The following is a 17,430-nucleotide window of genomic DNA, read 5'->3' as shown; positions in this document are numbered from 1 at the left end:
GAAGGAAGTTGGGAAGAGGGCGAGTGCCCTTGTTCCCTGGCTTGAGGTCTGCCCATTCCACTTCATCATGTGAGGTATCTAACAGGTACTGGCAACTTAAGGATTTTATCTTAAGAAACCAAGGAAGCTTGTGCTTTCTGCAGAATCAGGCAAAAACAAATCTAACTTAAAAATAAATCCAAGTGGTCCCTTTATTTTAGACATTCTTATTTTCCTCTTTGCTGGGGGCAGTGCTGGAAGCAATGGCAAAGCTTCCCTCCCCACAGGCCCTGTGTGCTCAGGAGGCCCTGGATGGCAGCATTACTGCTGCTCAGCTACAGCTTCTTTACCAGGTGCTGTATTTTCAGGACTGGGAATGTATGTGGTGAGAATCCCTACAACTTGCCCCCACATCCTCACCCTCAGGCCAAAACAAAAAGGGATGCCCGACACACAGATTTTATTGTTTCCACTTTATTGCTCAAGTGCAGAACTTGAGATGAGCCTGGACCTTCAGCAACGTGCAGAGAAGAGGCTGAGGAGGTGAGGAGGGTGGGGACACGACCTGGTTGAGAAGGCAAACAGGTTGGAGAGGAAACACTGGAAGGGGATACAGGGAGTTGTCACCATGACACCAGAAGACATCATTAACCACACCATCTGGGTGAGGAAGGGGACAGAGAGAATTAATGGGCACAACAGTGGTTTTTCCCATGACCCTAGCACCTACACGGAGGCCACATGTTTGGAAATGGACAGGGAGGCGGAAAGGAGGAAAATGGCTGCCCAAGAGGTTTCCCTCTACACCCTGGTTTCACATCTGACCCCACATCCCTACCACTAATCCCCTTCTACCATTGGACAAATGGACATAGCAAAAAGAGGAAGCAAAATAAATTAACATTCTTATGAGTGTGTGTGGACAGACATCCGTTCATGTGTAATGGGGGAAAGGGGAGGGGTAGAGGGGATAAAACACCTAAAATGATCCCCTACCTCAATCCCCCAGCCTACTCCTTTCCCCCTTCCCCCAAAGCCACCATCCAACCAGATAGAAAAATAAAGGTCTAATTCACTCAAAATTCTTCAGTTTTTACAAAACGAACGGGTGGAGCAGAGTAGGGAGCAGGGGAAGCAGGCAGCTGCAGGAGGAGGGCTGGGGAGAGGCTACGCTTCCGTCTCCACCTGAGACTGGCGCCCCGCCACACCCTTCTGCTCTTCCTTCATCTCTGCATCAGCGCGGTCTCCTGCTGCCTTGGCCTGTGGGGAGAAAGAGGATAAATTCCAGTTCTCACTTGGCCCAGTCACCTGATGAGAAAGGTGACTTTTACTCCATGTCCCCACTCTTGCCTGCCTGCACTCAACTGCTCTGGTGCCACACACCTAGCACCCTGCGACCATGTATATAGTTTGTACCCACAAATACTCAACCCCCAAATAAAAAAACGCCCACATTAACGTTTAGCAGAACTACACAGACACAGCAATTCCTTTTTGAGACATCCTAAAGATATACTTGCACACGTTCAAAACTGAGTTTACAAGGTCATTTATTGCAATACTGTTTAGAACTGTACTTGTCTACCATGGTAGCTACTACCACATGTGGCTACTGATCACTTTAAATATGGCTAGATCAAATTGATGTATTTTAAGTAAAAAATAAGCATTGGATTTCTATGAGTTAGTCTGAAAATAGATTAATACAATTTAAAAAAATTACACATCGCAATATTTGGACACCTTGGGTTAACTACAAAGTATTAAAATTAATTTCACTAGTTTTCTTTAACATAGCTACTAGAAAATTTAAAATTAGGTATGTGGTTTGCATTTTATTTCTATTGGACAGTGCTGGTTTAGAACACTGCAAGACTAGAAATAGGGGACTGGGTAAATGAGATATGGTGTATCTATTCAATGGATTACTAATAAGCATAAGAAAGAACATGAAAACTCTTTTGGTTATTGATGTAAATAAGCATCCAGGAATGATACCAAGAAAGCCAAGAACAGAAAATAGATAGAGCATGTTGCCTTTTATTAGGGAAAAGGGAAAAAACATAAATACCAGTTGCTTTTGGGCAGTGGGAGACCTTTTACCACACATTCTTTTTGTACAATTTGAATTTAACTATGTAATTATACAGTATTACAGTATTCCCTCACTTATCGTGGGTATTAGATTCTAGACCCCCCCACCCCCTGTGTGATAGGTGAAAATCCACAAAGTAGGAACCTTACATTTATTTTAGTATTTACATATATTTTAAGGCTTTATAAACCCGTCCCACACACTTATAAACCGTTCCCAGTCCGTTATTAACCTTTTCCACACTTTTATAAACACTATTTATGTTCTTAAACATATTCTACACTCTTAAACCTATGTAACTTTAACAACATATGTATACAGTACCACAAAATCCCGCGATATAGCGAAAAATCCGCGATAAATATTTTTTAGAATCCCGTGATACAGCGAGGCTGCAATATAGAGAGGGACTACTGTACTATTTTAAAACAGATGTTTTAAAAGGCACAGAGAGCGCATGTTGGGAAGCATACTTGGCAACTGACTCCTGATCTCTAGGGCTTGCAAGTGGGTTTCCAGCTCTGACCACCCAGGAATGCTGGCCCTGACAGGAGGGATTTTTACTGAAAGAACATCCATGCTACTGCTTCAGGGATGAGGGCAACCTCTGCTTTCCAGAACTGGCACAGACAACCACAGGCACAAAGAGCCCACACCAGATGGACTGGGCACAGGGACGAGGAGATTAGATGGACAGAAAGAACAGACACTACCCCGTTCTTATGATTGTCCCAGTCCTCACCTTGCTCTCCTCCTCAGCCAGCCTCTCAAACATATTGGCATAGAGCTTCTTTTCCCGTGCGAGCTGCTTGCGAATCCGCTGATGGCAGACAGCCAGCTGGGCCTTGGCGGCTTTGTTGCTGGGGTAGAGCTGCAGGACCTTCTGGAAGTCAGCCCGTGCCAAGTCAAAGTCATTCACTGCCAGGTGGGCCTCTCCCCGGCGGAAAAGGCCCTTCTCATTGTTGTTGTCCAGCTCCAGGGCCTAATGATGAGAGGGAGGAATCAACAGTGAGACCTCAGCTGCTCCAGCTAAAACTGGGGTCTAGAGGTGCCCTCAGCAGGATGACGGAAATGGAGATAGCTGGCTCCGCCCCTAAAAGAATGAGTCTTGGGCGTTAAATGGAAAAGACCAAGGTCTATGAAGGAACCTCATTTAGTCCAGGAGGCCGAGGGAGAAAACAGGTCTTAAGATGGAAGAGAAGGCCCTCTGATAACATTTCCATTCTCTTTAGAATAAAGCAGGTATGTAAGAGAGAGGCTAAGAATCGGGGTGAAGAAAATACTTAAGTAGCTCTTCCCATTCAGTGCTTCCTTGTACCTCTGGGTCAGTTGCCTCCTACCACTGAAGCCAACGTGCTTGCTTTGCATACCCCCTGCCTCTGGGTCCTTAATCTCTGAGCTTCCAATGGTCTATCCTACTTACCCCTACCTTAGTCACAGAGGGCAAGTTTCAGACATGCTGCCAGTTCACACCCACCTTGTCTCTGAATATTGCTCCCATACCGTCTTTAAAGAGGCCTTACCTTGTTACAGCTTTCAATGGCAGCTGAGAACGCCTGGAGTTTCAGATGACACATGGCCAGGTTGAGATGGGAAGCTAGGCGAAGGGCCCGTGCCTTCTGTGCGTCTTCATCAGAGAAACTTGACTCATATTCCAGCCAGGACACAATCTTCTTGTATTGCAGTAAAGCTTGCTTGTATTTGCCTTCCTAGAATGAGGGGAGGCTCAGGCATACAGCACAGGTTCAGTGGCACTAGGCTGTCATACCCTGCAGTCATCAATGACCCATGGGCTTAGAGGCCTGCCCAACCACCACCCTCAATGCCCCCAGGCAAGACCAGCTAGCTTGTACTAAGTGAAGACTGCAGGTGCCACCTACCTACTCCCTGGCAAAAAATGACCTCAGCCATCCGTGGGGAAAGGTGGGCCCAGAGAAGCCCTCCCTGGAAATGTCCTCAGGACTATGGCTGCTGGCTTACCTTGAAGTACACAGTGCCCCGCTCCTTCACTATGGTGCTTTGTTCCAGCTTCTCCTCTGAATTCATCTCCCAAGACTCCTTGGCCTGCCATTCCCCAAGGGAAAAACACCATTGTCAGCTACCCCAGTCACCTCCAGGGTGGAACCTGACTTCAGGACAGGAAGGACCTTGAATAAACTCACCTTCTCAAAACTCTTGAGGTGGATTTCATATTTCAGGCCAGCATTTGGTGGGATCTGGAACTTTTCCTTCCCAACACTGCCAAAAGCATAGCTGTGGGGGCAAAAAAATCCCTCTAAGTCATCTTACCAGCAGTTAACCTGCTCCACACTGAAAAGACTTCCTGTTTCTTGGGAAATACCTCCCCATCCTATTTGGCAAAATCTCCCCTGACCTTCTAACATAATTAGTTATTCTCTTAGTATCTTATATATCCTTGTAATAATTCATGCTACACACTGGCATGATTACTAACTGAAATGGCATCTCACTGAAAAATGAGTGAATAGATGGTAAGAACAATGTCTCTGAATAACTAGGAATTTTCAGCACTGTGTACGGCAGAGTAGATGTGCTTCAGTAAATGTCATTAATGAATGAATTAATTAATGAAACATGAAAATCCTGATGTCGGTAAAGGAGAGAGTCTGTAGCAGCCATGATAGAAAAGACTATGCTTTGATCCAAGGAGATGTGGACAATTGTCGCCATGCTCCTACATACAGCAAAAAGATCACAATGGCCTTGTTTGGTGTGCCCAGAGGCACGGGGAACACTCATGAGGCTGTGGGGGTAGCGAACACAAACAGAGGAAAGGATACACACGGCCAGTTTAACTCACTGTGGACATGTAGATTCCTGACCTCAGTTCACCCACCTGCTCTTATCAAGCCCACTCCTTACCTGGGCTTGAGGTACACAATGGAATGTTCTCCTTTTTCCATGTGCTGAATGGCTTTCTCCAGCCCACTAGGCAGATCCAGACTCTCCCCCTCGCCGATCTCAAAGTGGAGCTCCCGCTGGTCAAAAATCTGGTCCTTGTAGTACCCTTCCAGTGCAACTGGCATGCAAGAAAGGCAATGTACCAAGTATGTGAGTGGGCAGGTGACTGAACAAGGATGCCATCAGCTTCCCTCTATTATCTCATCACTTCTTGCCCCCAAGATGCCCTTGTGTTCTCAAAAGTTGGTGGGAGGATAAAAGGGTATTTTCCAATCCCTCATTTTACAGACAAGAAAAGAGGATCAGAGAAAGGAAATAACCTGCCCAAACCAAAGCCACTCAGAGACTAAGTATCAGAAACCGAATTAAAACCTGACTACTATCTTACCCTCCACCACCGCACCCTCGTTGGGTCTGGCATAGCCTTCACCCCGAGTCCGTATTCTCCGGATGATACCCCCATCTTCTTCTTCTGTTAGGTCCTCTCCCTTGAACTCAAACAACTCCACCTGTGGGACAAGACGTAGGGTGACAACTCCTTTTAGCACTAACTCATCAACAGCGAGACACAAGATCTCTCTCATTCAGAAGTGTCCCTAATAACTGTCAGACTAGGTCTGATCACAAGGGTCGCTACACTATGAGTGGACAAAGTGGCACTTTTGCTAAGTTCTCAGGATTTGCCCTTGTCTCAACTTTGGTAGAGAAGGGCAGACCACACTGGTTTCAGTTAACCTCAGGAGATCTACTATTTCCTACCTGCTCCACATAAGGACATGTTCTCGTCAATCCTAACTCAGCTACTTGAGAAGCCCAATTTGATAGGCATTAGAAATGACCCAACATCTCAGTAGTCTTCTGAACATTCTCCAAGTTATTAGTAGTGATTAGGGCTCAACTACTTTCAGATTGACCAGTGTCAAGTTCCACCTCCTCAGTGAAAACTTTCCTCACCTCCTTGACACACAGGGGGAGGCATCTCTCCCCTCCTCTTCTTTCTAGGCACCAATATTCTATACTGCCATTTATAACTGCATACAGATTCTGACCTCTGACTCCTTCCAGTTAAAATCACGCCCCATCTCCTCTGGGCACTGCTCTTAATAAACATGTCTCAACCCATTATCCTGCTTCAAGTCTGAAGAGGGGCCCGTGGCCAGCTCTTCCCACCTGAAACCTCCATCATAGCCTATGTTGTGGTAGCAGTAAGCTATGTGCACAGCAAAGCCAACTGACCTCTCCATTTCTCTTTGCCCCTTTAGGCCAGGCCCTTAGCTTTAGCTACACTGTCTACAAGTGGCAGGAAGAACTGGAGGGCAGCCAAGCCCTGAGCTAAGGCTGGCTCTATGCCTTGCTCTCTGGCTGGAGACTTACCTCAAACACAAGCGTGGCATTGGAAGGGATTTTCGGAGGGCTGCCTGCCAAACCGTAGGCATATTCTGGTTTGCAGGTGATGCGGCATACTTCTCCCACCTTCATGGTTGCTACAGCAATGTCCCAAGCCTTGATGACCTCCCCTGTAGGTATAGAAAGCTAACAGGTCTTTCCTCTTTGGCAGTGAACTGCCTCTGGGCTTGGTAGGTCCAGAGTATGATGCCTGAGGCGGAGCTGAACACTTAGAAATAGGACCAGGAAGGTTGCAATCAGTGCTGTCATCCCAGGCCTCTTAAAAAACCAACCAACCAACCAACCAACCAACCAACCGCTCAACCCCGGAACAAAGAAGTTCAAGAAACAAGGCAGTCCACTTCTGAAGAGGAAGTGAGGTATTCAGAGATGATCAGGGAAAGGAGAGAAACCAATATAGTTCCTGGACCGTGGAAGAAAAAGGGAATAACAACAAAAAAACCCAGCAATTTGTAATAAACCATCCCCCCTTAAGCTTCTGTAAATATGGTTTCTGCTTATGACAGCTTATCCTCTCCATGGTACCTATCTACCAAGCCTACGTTTTGCCTACCTTTTCCCAGATCAAAGGAGAATCTGTCTTTGCGGTCCAGGCTGGAATCAAACTTGGTACCATCTAACAACCAGCCAGTGTAGTGAACGAAGACTCGGTCTCCAATCATGGGCATCTCTGTGCCCGTGCCCTCTCGCTTGATGACCTGGGAGGAAGGGGGAGAAGGTGAGTACCCAGGGATGGTGGCAGAAAGAGGCACAAAACTTCGTGCATGCCTCTGACTGATACATAAGAGGGAATCTCCTGCCTCCTTGTAAGTAGATTCAAAGGACCAATCTTCAAAAGGATTCTGATACGAAGCTGGGCTAGAAGTCAAATGACGTCCCAATCTTCGGTGAGGTGTGATATGACTTGATTTGAAAAACTGGAGACAAGCCTTGGCCATGTAGCTCAGTTGGTTAGAGCGTCATCCCAACACACCAAGGTTGCAGGTTCGATCTCCAGTCAGGGCACATACACAAGGAGCAACCAATAAATGCATAAATAAGTAAAACAACAAATAGGTCTCTCTCTTAAAAAAAACAAACAAAACAAAACAACAACAAAACAAAACCTGGAGACAGGAGACCGAGTTCAGGTTTTACTGTATGATCTTGGATAAGTCACTCAAACTCTCTAGACCTTATTTGTAGTGATTATAACATCTATCATAGAGTTGTTGAAGGATTAAATTAGTAAAATTTAACAGCAGCGAAGGAAGAAATATTTACACTCTATTTTCTCATTCTTTCTAAATGCCAGTGACCATCAGATCAGAGTCTGGTTTGGAAATAAGGAGAGGAATGAGAGTAATTAAGAGTCCAGAAGTGGGAAAGGAATATACCAGATTATAGATGAGCACAGGGGCCCTCCGTCAGGTCCTAATCTTTGACTCAGAACATGGGTATTCCTGACTGGTAGGCTAGTTTAAGTCCTTTATTTCCTGGCTAAGAGTATTTCCCAGGAATTCATAAGGCTCAGCTTCTCTTCCTTAGCATTTATAAAAGGTCTCTCCATGGACCACCTGGTAGGTATGTCATTGCCCTCTAAAGGAAGCTTCTGTGATAGAACAGACAGGGGGTTAAGGAGTAGAAAAGTTAAGGGAAAAGGAATGGAAGATAAAAGGGTAAATGACACTTCCTGGAGTAATAACCTGGTAGAAAATCACTAGGTCACTGGAGTGAGAAGGGAAAGCCACATGCCCATTGGGACAGTAGCTTGAGATTCCACGATCTTGGGGGGAAAATCACCTACATTTCTGGAGCAGATAGGGGCTGCTGGAGGTTTGCCTAGCTCACGCACAGCAGCAGGTTCCCAAGCAAAGCATCTCCTTTAGGCTTCACATCCCAAGTCCCAAATGAGGAAGGGAGTCAGTCCGAGGTGTGATGAGAAACTACAGGTCCCAGCATGCAACGCTCCCTCGTTTCCCCGGGGCTGGGGGAGGGGTGACAGCATGGCTGAGCTGGTGACCTAGGTAAGTCCCAGCCTTTAGAATGGGACTAACGAGAGGGCTGAGGGTGCCAGAACCTTCCTCGAGGCCAGGTCCGGGGACCAAGTTGTACATAAGCTTCCGGACCAGGAAATTACTCTTATGACCCGCTTCTGGTCCTAGCTAATATTTAATTGCCACGGGTTGGCGAGCTGCTGCACCACCACCGACGAAGGAGGCCCAAGGCCTTCCAAGATGCGGCTAGCAGGGATGGAGCTGGCAACTTGGCCGCAGCTGCGGGGCCGACGCAGGCCTGGCCCAGGGTGCACGCTGCTCAAATCCCCCAGCTGCAGCTCGCGTGCAGCGCCGCGCCGCGCCGCGTCGCGTCCCTCCCCTCCCCTCCCCTCCCCTCCCCCTCTGCACCGAGCACGCCGGAGTTGGCCCTGCAGGGCTGGGGGCCTGAGCCCAGACCTTGGGAAACCGGGCCGGAATAATGGTTAAGAGTGGGTCCGCGCACCTAGGCTACCTCCTTTCGAGACCGCGGCCGCCCTCAACTCCCAAACAACACAGCCTGGTCCAGGAAGGCCATGCAACCGACCGCCTGCTGCACGACCACTCAACTACTGGCCGGGAGCCTGCAAAGGCGGCCGCCCCCGCCCCGTGCCTCGGCCGGGGGCTTCAAAGCTCGGCGGGAGGGCGGCTGCGATGGGCGCTCGGGGCTCTGTCGCCCCCAGCGCGCTCGGTACTCCCCCGGCACCCTCACCCTTACCTTCAGCACGCCTTCATCCTGCTTGGGGCTGATGTCCACTCCCTCGATTCGCAGGGACGCCGGCTGCACCCCGCTTTCGGCCGCCTTCATCTCCTCAGCGGTCATGGCTGCTCCGAGAGCCGTTTACTCCGGGAGTTGGGCAGGGTGCGCGAGCCAAGCCCTCTCGGCTGCCCTCTCTGCAAGGGAGTGCGGGCGCCGGCTTCTTAGCAACCGACCTGCAAACTAGTTCCAGCCTCGAGCCCCTCAGGCTCCGGGCGCGCTCGCAGCCTGCAGCAGAATCTGGCTCAAGAGCCGGTGTAGGTGGGTGACTGAGCGGCCGAGGGAGCGATTGGTCCCACCCCGCCGCGGAGGGAGGGGCTGGGAGGAGCCGGAGCGGGAGCGAGGGACGGAGTGGGTGGGGGTGGAGAAGTTTCTAGAGATAGCGGCGGCTAAGCCGGTTGGGGCTGTAGTGCTATGGGCGCTTATATGAAACCTTCTATTTCTAGTTCATTCCTCCAGCTGGCTTCCTGGCCTTCCTACCCCAACTCCTGGGACCCCGGGACTCTGGGGACCGCCCTTTTCCCCCGGCACCAAGCTTTCCCGGGCCCTCCCTCTCCCGCTTCCCGGTCTAACCGGATTTTTCCAGATCCTTCTCGATGCCCCTACATCATTCCAGTACCTAGCCTGCCAAACGCCAACCCAGGTCCGCCCCATACATTGCAGCCTGCGGCGTGGTTTGCTGAGAGCTTTGTAGATGGACGTCAGTGGCAGCATGTCGGGCTCCCTTGGGCCCGAGACGCGTGTATTTATAAATATCGACCGTAAATAGAGGCGGCAAGGCCTCCGCGTGTTCCCTCGGCAAGGATACCTGACAAATTGAGGAGGAAGACGGGAAGGGGGGCAATGAATGCGTAGCGCTTACCCCAGGGCACAGAATTGGAGGAGAGCAACCTTAATTTTCCCAGAGCCCTGAAGACGTGCCGCCTTCAGCTCTTTAAAATGCTTGGAGCAGCCGATTTGCAAGAAATGACCTACTGAGCTAAGGATTCTTAAACGGGGCACGTATTGAATGGCCCGTCCCCGACAATAATAAAATTGCTACTTTGATTAATATTTAAAAAGAAGAAATCGTTTCAACTCACGAAAAAAAGTAATTCCATTTTACTAAAGGCTGTGGCCAGGTATATTTTCTTAATATTTGATTCCCAAGTGTTTATCTGCCTGTGGCGTGCAGAGCATCTGAGTGGTGGGTCAAAGCTCTGCAGGATCCAGCTATCCAAACAACTACTTTTTGACGAAAAGATTCTTCCAGAAGGAGTCTTGATTTTGTTAAACGCTTAACCCCAGTTTAGCATAGTGCCTGGTGAGTGGTATCAAGTAATCATTGGCTATATGAATTTGTATTCTAACAATAAAAAAAGTTTTTGAGCCCTGGCTATGGGCCTGGCACTGTGCTGTTGTACGCAAACTGTCCCATTTAGGTAGGTAATCAAAAGGACTGTTACAGATGAAATGTCAATACCTTAACATAATCGGATAATTTATCATAGTCCTTTCTGGTTGCACTGTACTGGAAGGAGATGCAGGAGAAATAAAACTGGTTCCTCCAGCAATTTACAGCAAATGAATTTAGGCACAACTAAGACATATTTTTCTTAAAAAAAAATTTTTTTTTAATTTATCTTTAGAAAGAGGGGAGGGGAAGGAGAAAGAGAGAGAGGGAAATAAACATCCATGTGTGGTTGCCTCTCACAAGTCCCCAACTGGAGACCTGGTCCGCAACTCAGGCACATGCCCTGACTGAGAACCTCACCGGTGACCTTTTGGCTTACAGGATGACAAGCCGCTGAGCCACACCAGTGAGGGCAAGACATTTCTTATTAGATGACTGTGTATACCCTCAAAGGATATGGGGTGGGGGGAGGTTGAGTTACTAGGAGTAAATGTATTTCTTTTATACACTTTCCTTAGCAGGGTAAAAAGTAACAGTGTCAAAAACCAACAAAATTCCAGGTGATAGGGATGGAGAGTAGGGTGCTGGCTTGCAGGTTTGGCAGCTATCTTGCTGTTGTCTTATGCACCTGCTTATTCTCAGCATGTGCTAGTTTTTAATACAAGGGCCATTGGGTATTATTATTTGGCAGCTGGGATAGAAAAGAAGACTTCACCTTTAAAGTAATGCTTTTCTGCACCTTTTTCTTTATTGGAAGCAAGCAGCATAAGTTTATGTTTTTTTAAATTCCTGTCAGAACATATTAAGTAAGCACTTAAGCTGTGCCTGTCCTTGCATAAACACATAATTGCAATAGAAAGAGCATATGTATTGGGGTAAGCAAAGACTTGGGTCACCCATGTACTAACCATTTCAATTGGGGTAGGTTATTGGGATAGTAATATCTGTTAATAATGGTAGTTGTGATGGTTAAAAAAGAGGAAATATATGTTAATGATTTAGCATGATGCCCACCTTCAAGCAGGTGGTTAATAAATGGGTCATCTTCCTAATGTGATAGTGCTATGGTGGCGATGGGGACAAAGTGCTAAAAATATAGAGGTCGGTAAGAGGGGAAAGTTAGGGTGGAAGGGAAAGGGGAAGGACAAGAAGGAAAAGTTTTCAGCAAGAAAGTTGTTTCCCCATTCAGTAAATGAGTAGATGTGGGGGCTGGGAGATGGACGGGAAAGGGGAGGGCAGTGGGCATTGGGTTCTTGACATTCAGAGCAGGACCTCATTGTTTCTAGATATTTTTCTGGTTCTTTACATTATATTCTTCTGATTGTAAAACTTACACATATTCCATGTAGAAAGTTCACAGATGTTTTGTTCTTTACCTTCTCTTTCTTACCCCTTTCCCAGTCCATTTGAATTAGTATTCTCATCAAAGATATTTAACAGTAATTATTTTCAATGGTATCATTCAGTCAGTTAAAAATCCTTCTGAAAATTTCTTCTTTTGCTAGAGAAAGAGAGCACACTTAAAAAAAATTGTTTGCTGTACTCTGTAGATGACTCATGCTAAGGTTAGTTTTGTTATTGCCAAAATGAGCCTTCCTGAGCTTGAGCTCATCTGGTTTATCTCCCTAATGCTAGGCCCATCATTCACACATGAAGACACCATTTTTTTTAAAGTATATTTTATTGATTATGCTGTTACAGTTGTCCCAATTTTTACCCCTGTGTCCCTCTCTGTCCAGTGCCCCCCTTCCAGTGCCCCCCTTTCCTCTAGCAGCCTCCCCCAGTCCCCGTCCCATGGGTTGTGGGGTGTAAATTCTTGGGTTGTGGGTGTAAGTTCTCTGGCTTCTCCCCTTCCCTTTCCTATTCTGTTTTTTTAAGGTTTTATATATTTATCTTTAGAGAGAGGGGGAAGGGAGGGAGAGAAACATCAGTGGGGTCCTCTGGCGTGCCCCCAACTGGGGACCTGGCCTACAGCCCAGACATGTGCCCTGACTGGGAATCGAACCAGTGACTCTTTGGTTCACAGGCTGGCGCTCAAGCCACTGAGCTACATCAACCAGGGCTCCTATACTATTCTTAACATCCCCCTGTTTATTTTGTTCCTACCAATTATGCTTCTTAATCCCTGCACCATTTCCCCATTCTTCCCCTTCCCCTTCCCAGCTGATAACCCTCCAAATGATCTACATACCTATGGTTCTGTGCCTGTTCTGGTTGTTTGCTTAGTTTGTTTTTGTTTTTTAGATTTAGTTGATTTAGTCCTTGATAGTTGTGAGTTTGTCATTTTAATATTCATAGTCTTGATATTCTTTTTCTTAAATAAGTCCCTTTAACACTTCATGTATTAATGACTTGGTGATGACGAATTCCGTTAGCTTTACCTTGTCTGGGAAGCACTTTATCTGCCTTTCCATTCTAAATGATAGCTTTGCTGGATAGAGTAATCTAGGTTGTAGGTCCCTGCTTTTCATTGCTTTAAATACTTCTTGCCAGCCCCTTCTTGCCTGCAAAGTTTCTTAGGAGAAATCAGCTGATAGTCTTATGGGAACTCCTTTGTAGGTAACTCTCTGCTTTTCTCTTGCTGCTTTTAAGATTCTCTTTTCATTGTTAACCTTTGGCGTTTTAATTATCATGTGTCTTGGTGTGATCCTCTTTGGGTCCAACTTGTTTGGGACTCTCTGTGATTCCTGAACTTGTATGTCTATTTCCTTCACCAAATTAGGGAATTTCCTTTCATTATTTTTTCTTTTTTAATGATGCCAATTTATCAATTGTTTTATCTTTTTTTAAAGAATATTTTATTGATTTGCTATTACAGTTGCCCCATTTTCTTTTCCATTTGCTCCCCTCTACCCAGTACCCGCCTTTTCTCTAGCAATCCCACCCCCCTTAGTCCATGTCCATGGGTTGTCCATATAAGTTCTTTGGCTTCACCCTTTCCTATATTATTCTTAACTTCCCCCTGTCTATTTTGTACCTACCAATTATGCTTCTTAATCCCTGCACCATTTCCTCCATTCTCCCCCTTCCCTCTTCCGGCTGATGACCTTCCAAATGGTCCCCAAACCTATGCTTCTGTTCCTGTTCTGGTCATTTGCTTAGTTTGTTTTTGTTTTTATTTTTTAGAATCTGTTGTTGATAGTTGTGAGTTTGTTGTCATTTTAATGTCCATTGTTTTGATTCTCTTTTTCTAAATAAGTCCCTTTAACATTTCATATAATAATGTCTTGGTGATTATGAACTCCTTTAGCTTTACCTGGCATGCTCTTTGTTATTATTTTAGAACAGTATTGTGCAGTTCTTTGACCCAAGCTGATTCTGTTAATGTGGGGGAGGGAGTCAGGGAGGTCAAGGCCACCTCATTTCTTTGGGACCCTCTGGTTCACTGGACTGCCCAGTATGCCCCACCCCTCACCTTCTCCAAACTGGCACTCATCTCACTGATGACATTGAGGTGGCACTGTCAGACTGGTCAGCACTTTATCTTTCTCCATGCACATGGGGTTTGTTGTAGGGTGAAGGGGAGGGGGAGAGAAGATCTAGCAAAGGCCGCCAGAGTATACTGTTGTCTGGAACTGTTGTCTTCTTTGCTGCTCCTGCCCTGGTGGGACAGCTCTCAACAGGGAGAATGTGGGCAGGCTGGCTGACTGTGCTTCACACCATGTCTCCCCACCTCTGGAGCTCTGGTGAGACTCCTGTCCCTTGCTTCCAGACCCCCCAGACAATGACTTTCTCATTCTTTTATGAACTGACACTTATCTTAAGACAGTTCAAACCCAAGCTCCTCCTCCCTGATAGCGTCACCTAACTGAAATCACTTCTTATCTATGCCACATGTTTTCAGTGCCCAGTGACTGTCAATTTCCTATTTTATTATACATTACATGGTTCTCTAATCATTCTGGAGAAGCCACTACAGATGGATACCTTGTCTTCCAGTGAGATTACAAACTTACTGAGGATAGGAGCAATCTTTCCTCATCGGTGCCATGTCTCACTGAACATATTGTCAACCCCTGGAGGAAAGCTATTGTTTTACATAAAGATGATGTTTATGGTGACGTTCAGAAAACTCTTCAGGGAAAGGATAAGTGGACAGGAAGTAAATAAAAGAAAATGAGGACTTCTTTGGAGCCCAGTAGAGATTATTTGTTAATTGAAAAAGGCATTTCCTTCCTAGTAGGGTGGATTCCTAAATTTAGGGCAAACCTATCAGGCAGCTCTAATTTTCTACACTATAAAAAGATGGGCCTCTTGTTCCTAGTCCTTTTTGCTTTTTTTCATGTGCTCCACTCTCAATTTTTCAAGACATCAGATGTTTATTGAATACCCTGTGCCATAAACACTAAGGACTCAAAGATGAATAATAGGTGCTTTTCGTCTGCAGATGGTTGGCTGTCTTAGCTGCTCTGAGTCTTTAACTCTACCCGTCACTCACAAATCTCTGTCTCCATTCCCAAGTTCCTTCCCTAATCCATTTCCCATATTATGTATTAGACAATTTTCCACATGTCAAAGTACATCTAGACCTGCAGCCTCAATAGGAGCTGAGATAATGCTTCTCTTTGCCAGGATGGGGAACATTATGTCACATGACTTGCTGAAGCTGTGGGAAGGAATGGGAGTAGGGGAATCCTAACTGATATTTGGATTATGGCAGAAAGTTGAGAAACCTAGAACATCAGAGACAACCTCCCACCAGTATGAAGTTGAGTTAAAATCAAGGGAGGCTAATGGTCAATTCAGAGTCTTTATATTCAGGGTGGGGCAAAAGTAGGTTTACAGTTGTAAGTATGCGAAACACATTTTTACTCTTGTATTATTATTTATTATTGTGTTATTTTCCATACAAATAACTGTAAACTACTTTTGCCCCAGCCTGTACAAGAACAAAACAAATGTTTTAAACAATGGAGGAAAAAATTAGCGATCATGTATTAAAATAAATGAAGGCAGCAGTAATAGTAACAGAACAATGACAACAGGTCAGAATGAGAAGCAAATAAGGTATAGTCCAAAGAATTTACAGTTTAGTAGGGGAGGACAGACTTACTCTAAGGATGTGTCCCTCCTTTGCAAGCACTGACTGGCCTGTGCACCCTAGCTTGCATGGACACGTGTGGGAGCTGACAAATGTGTCCTGCCAACACTTGAACCCAATTTGTCTCTCTTTTTTTAAAATTTGAGAGTATTTTTATTAAAGTGGTGAAACCAGGAAAGACTTAGAATAGAAGAAGCAACAGGAGAGAGCCTAGGCGGGGCTGCTTTGGCTCACTGGAAAGTCATAGAAAAGAGGGACATTGGGGACAGGTTCAGAGGGTTAGACTGGTACGAGCTGCCACTGCCCCCTGCTCGCTTGGTTGCAAGTCTTGTGGGGACCCTTAGAGTTTAGGAGAAAGTTCACTCCCAAGAAGGAAGAAAGGTATGGGTGTGCTTCTGGGAGGGAGAACACCAATCCATTTTGTGTCTCTAGACAATTTATCAGTTCCCCAATTCTATCTCAGCTTTTTCTGCTTCTTTCAATGTTTTTTTGTTTTGTTTTGTTTTGTTTTTGGCCAAGGGCAGGCATGGAAAGGAGGTGTCTGTGGTTAGGACAATGCTTCATGTTGTCAGGAGAGGGCAGCAGATCAGATCATTTCCTCAACCACAGACAGGTAACCTCACTGTTGCATAGGATTCTGGTCATTTTCTTTAGTGGTTACTGAAGGCCCACCACATGCCAGGCTCTGTGCGGGGCACTGGGACATGCAACACTGACTGAGATATGAGTCCTCACTCCAGAGGAGCTCATGATCTATAAGAGTGAGATAGCCATGGACACACAAAGTGCCAAACAATGGGCTCTTCAGGGGACTACAGATGGGTGGGAGGAGGGGCATCCAATAAGCCTCATAGGAGGAGATGCTTGAACTGGATCTTGAAAAATGAAAAAAACATTTTTTTCAGTGTACACAGCCAGGCAGGGTTACCAGGGCGAGCATGACACTACAGGGCACAAGGTGCTAGGGAGGAGGCTGGAGAAGAGACTCGGGAGTTAGTGGATCATGGAAGGCTATCCTTGGCTGCCATGCTGAGGAACCTGGCCTAGAACCATAAAGGAAATGAGATGCCATCATGGGGGTTAATTTTAAGAATAACACAATCAGATTTACACTTTTAAGACATCAGCTGTTCTAGATGTGGCAAGGAAGAATAGAATAGGGATGTAGGAAGGAGAGACCTGAAGTCTGCTGGCCAGCTAAGATTTGTCTGAAGCAAGCAGAGTGAGAGATGGTGGTGGTCTGAACGAAGGTGGCAGCAGTGGGATAGAGAGGAGGGGTTGGACATGAGGTTGAAATGACAGATTTTGGTCTCTGATTAGATGGAGTGAGGTGAGGGTAGAGGTCCCCGAGGTTTCTGGCTTCAGTAGCTGGGATGGGTGCTGGTGGCAGCTGATGAGAAGAACAGAGGGCAGGGAGGAACTGGGAAGGAAGATTATGAGTCATTGACAAATATGGGGCATCATGTCTGTGCTCCATTTGATTCCAGCTATGTCCCCCCAGTCTAGAGCCTTCCTACTTCTCACTGGTTCTGTGACAGAAGCTTCCTGTTGGGTCTCGTAGTGTTCAGCCTCTCTGTTGGAATAGCTTGTGAATGCTTTCATTTAATAACTATTTATTGACAGTCTATTACATGCAGGCACTGTGACAGGTCCCCCACCACCACCTGCCCCAAGAGTTTATGGCCTAATGCAGGGGGATGGGGATGAAGGAAGGGACAGATAATTAAGCTAACAGTTGCAATATAGTATGAAAAGTACTCTCATACATGAAGAACAGGAAACCATGGAACCTCCCAGGGAGAGAACATCACCTGGACTTGGAGC

The 17,430-nt window shown here is 46.2% G+C and overlaps 1 protein-coding gene across 1 annotated transcript; it reads right to left on the bottom strand.

Moving 5' to 3' along the window:
* Positions 1–437: 437 nt before the first annotated feature.
* Positions 438–9,452, bottom strand: FKBP4 (FKBP prolyl isomerase 4). The gene is made up of 10 exons (XM_090273836.1): positions 9,134–9,452; positions 6,957–7,101; positions 6,371–6,513; positions 5,385–5,505; positions 4,958–5,114; positions 4,237–4,327; positions 4,055–4,138; positions 3,598–3,783; positions 2,817–3,056; positions 438–1,239 (listed from the first exon to the last, which is right to left on the bottom strand). The coding sequence occupies exons 1-10, from the start codon at positions 9,236–9,238 to the stop codon at positions 1,147–1,149; spliced, it is 1,365 nt and encodes a 454-aa protein (XP_090129962.1). The 5' UTR covers positions 9,239–9,452; the 3' UTR covers positions 438–1,146.
* Between the last annotated feature and the right edge of the window lie 7,978 nt (positions 9,453–17,430).

This window comes from Furipterus horrens, unplaced genomic scaffold, assembly GCF_987537825.1.
Source record: "Furipterus horrens unplaced genomic scaffold, mFurHor1.1.pri manual_scaffold_4, whole genome shotgun sequence".
NCBI classification, from domain to species: domain Eukaryota; kingdom Metazoa; phylum Chordata; class Mammalia; order Chiroptera; family Furipteridae; genus Furipterus; species Furipterus horrens.
Note: the sequence above shows the minus strand (reverse complement) of the source record. Positions and strands in the feature narration are given on the sequence as shown.

What these genes read in the sequence shown, in the direction of transcription:
- FKBP4 (XM_090273836.1), bottom strand. Translation starts at nt 9,238, where the DNA reads ATGACCGCTGAGGAGATGAAGGCGGCCGAAAGCGGGGTGCAGCCGGCG. An exon ending in ACCTCAAGAGTTTTGAGAAG is followed by an intron (nt 4,139 to 4,236) that starts GTGAGTTTATTC and finishes GGGGAATGGCAG; the next exon opens with GCCAAGGAGTCTTGGGAGAT. An exon ending in GGGGCACTGTGTACTTCAAG is followed by an intron (nt 3,784 to 4,054) that starts GTAAGCCAGCAG and finishes CCCTCATTCTAG; the next exon opens with GAAGGCAAATACAAGCAAGC.